The 2,269-nt window shown below is 44.1% G+C and overlaps 1 protein-coding gene across 1 annotated transcript in view; it reads right to left on the bottom strand.

The window, feature by feature from the left end:
- Positions 1-1,711, bottom strand: part of LOC104953048 (cellular retinoic acid-binding protein 1) — a 14,532-nt gene extending 12,821 nt beyond the window's left edge. The window contains exon 1 of the mRNA XM_010779967.1: positions 1,502-1,711. Coding sequence (XP_010778269.1) covers positions 1,502-1,571 — 70 coding nt within the window. The 5' untranslated portion in view covers positions 1,572-1,711. The remainder of the gene's footprint in view (positions 1-1,501) is intronic.
- Between the last annotated feature and the right edge of the window lie 558 nt (positions 1,712-2,269).

Here is a 2,269-nt window from a genome sequence, read left to right as displayed (position 1 = left end):
ATACTGTATGGTATAGTAATGAAACGTAAAATGGCATTTAGCTGACGAGGTATTTTGCTGGTGAGAGATTTTAGTTGCTTTAGCGTGTAGAAGCTAGTAAGCCTACTGTGGCGGCTCAATCCCCGGTTACGCTTGAGTCGCCGAGAGGCTAAACTTGGCTATAAACTGTGACGCGTTTTCAAAGAGAAAGTCCATATAGAAGCAATATAGTTTTAAGGATATTTAATAAACAAAATCAAAACATAGTAACTATGGACAAAACGGTCAACAGAAAAAATGACAGCACAAGCTCACCCTCTGTCATCCCACTCGACATGAAACAGGTGACTTAAATAGACAAACCACACCCATGTGACAATTACCGGAAGTGCTCAACAAACAAATAAAAGTGACGTAAACCAATAATAATACAAATAATGAATTTGGGCTAAGTAGCATTACGGCACCTACACCTACTATTTGATTTGTTTTAGATAGGCACAACATGTTTCATATGCAGACCTTATTTTCCTGTTCCATGTTAAAATAAACCATTTTCAGTGGTACCGCTGAGACAGTAATGTTTTTGGTCATGGAAAATTAGGTAAAGGTCATGGAGAAGTCATTAGTGTAAAAGTGTATGAACCCTGGAATACATGTATGGTTTTTGTTGTCGATAGGAACAATGTAGAAGACACGGTATTAGGGGTTGTTTAAATAGCCTTTTTATAGCTAGACATGCCCTCAGATACACAAGAAATCTCTCATGTGTGCAGCAGCGTGAACAAACAATAAAACTGATATTTGTTTATTCTTTACAAAGAAAAAAATGTCTATATTCCAACTTCTCTTTCCCAGATTTGACTAAAAAGGGATGATACATGTCTAAAACTTCTACTCATCCTCCTGTTTGGTGTCAACAGTTCCTGGAGAATAGTTGAAGCTGCTCCCCGTACTCCCAGTGGGATTTATCCCTAAAGATTTCAACATGTTTCTAAAGGCCCACGAACCCTTTTGATGTGTCCTGTTGGTTTGAGCGTTCCCGGCGTGACCAAACGCTGCACAACAATGTCCTGACCCAGTTAAACGGGTCCAAATCTAACCATCACAATCATCAGAGAGGACTGGGAAGAATGAAAAAGATAGGACACAAGAGAGGGACTGGGCTCCAGAGACCTCCCCTGGCATTCCTAATGCATGCCCTACTTAAATGCTTTACATGAATAATGTTGTGCCCCCCCCCTTCCCTTCTTCGTGTAACAATACCACGTCTGTTTAGGCTGGAATTCAGAATCCAGTGTTTCATATCTCCTGGAAAGCAGCATCTCCCCGAAGATCTCTGCGGTCACTTTCTCAGGACAAAACCGTGTTGTTGGGAGTCAGGCGTGACATTCTCCGAGAACAAGGACAGCCTATTTTTTCAATAAGGACATGATGGATAGTCAACCTCGTGCAGGGATGAAGCACTGGATAAGGAGGGGTGAGAGAAGAGAGAGGAGAGGAGAGGAAGAACGAGGCTTACCCAGGGCTTTGAGAAGTTCATCAAAATTCTCACTCCTCTTCATCTTCCAGGTGCCGGCAAAGTTAGGCATGTCTGCTGAGGCTGAGCGCTGCAGAAAGAAACCTGTTCCTCGTCCTGATGCCTCTGTCTTCCCTCTGTCTCTCTGTGTCTCTCTCTCTCTCTGTGTCTCTCTCTTCTCTCTGTCTCTCTGTGTCTCTGTCTCTCTGTCTCTCTCTCTGTTTCTCTGTCTCTCTGTCTCGCTTCTCTCTGTCTCTCTCTCTGTCTCTCTGTCTCTCTGTCTCGCTTCTCTCTGTCTCGCTTCTCTCTGTCTCGCTTCTCTCTGTCTCTCTCTCTATCTCTCTATCTCTCTGTCTCTCTCTCTATCTCTCTGTCTCTCTGTCTCGCTTCTCTCTGTCTCTCTTCTCTCTGTCTGTCTGTCTCAGTGTCTCACCCTCTTCCTCCTTCCCTGTCTCCTCTGCTGCTGCTGCTGCTGCTGCTGGGCTCAGCCTCTCGTTCACCAAAGTGTTTTTTTATTTTTTTTCTCTTCACACACTCTCTTGCTCCGTCCGTGTGTCTTCGAGTGCCGGCTGCAGTCTCGTCTTCAGCTCTTTTATAGCTTGTGTCTCTAATGGGAGTCAGAGGACGTCCCTCCCCCTGAACGCTCTGTCCCATTAACACAGACTGACGTGTCTGCTCTCCCCGGGGATCAACACGACTGAATTCATTCCTTCAGAGCGTATTTAGAGTGCTTTACTTTTTTAAATAACTCCTTATTGAATCAATTCTTTT

This window comes from Notothenia coriiceps, unplaced genomic scaffold, assembly GCF_000735185.1.
Source record: "Notothenia coriiceps isolate Sejong01 unplaced genomic scaffold, NC01 NC01_scaffold00021008, whole genome shotgun sequence".
In the NCBI taxonomy this organism is placed as follows: Eukaryota; Metazoa; Chordata; class Actinopteri; order Perciformes; family Nototheniidae; genus Notothenia; species Notothenia coriiceps.
The sequence above is the reverse complement of the archived record's forward strand: the minus strand, read 5'-3'. Positions and strand labels throughout refer to the sequence as shown.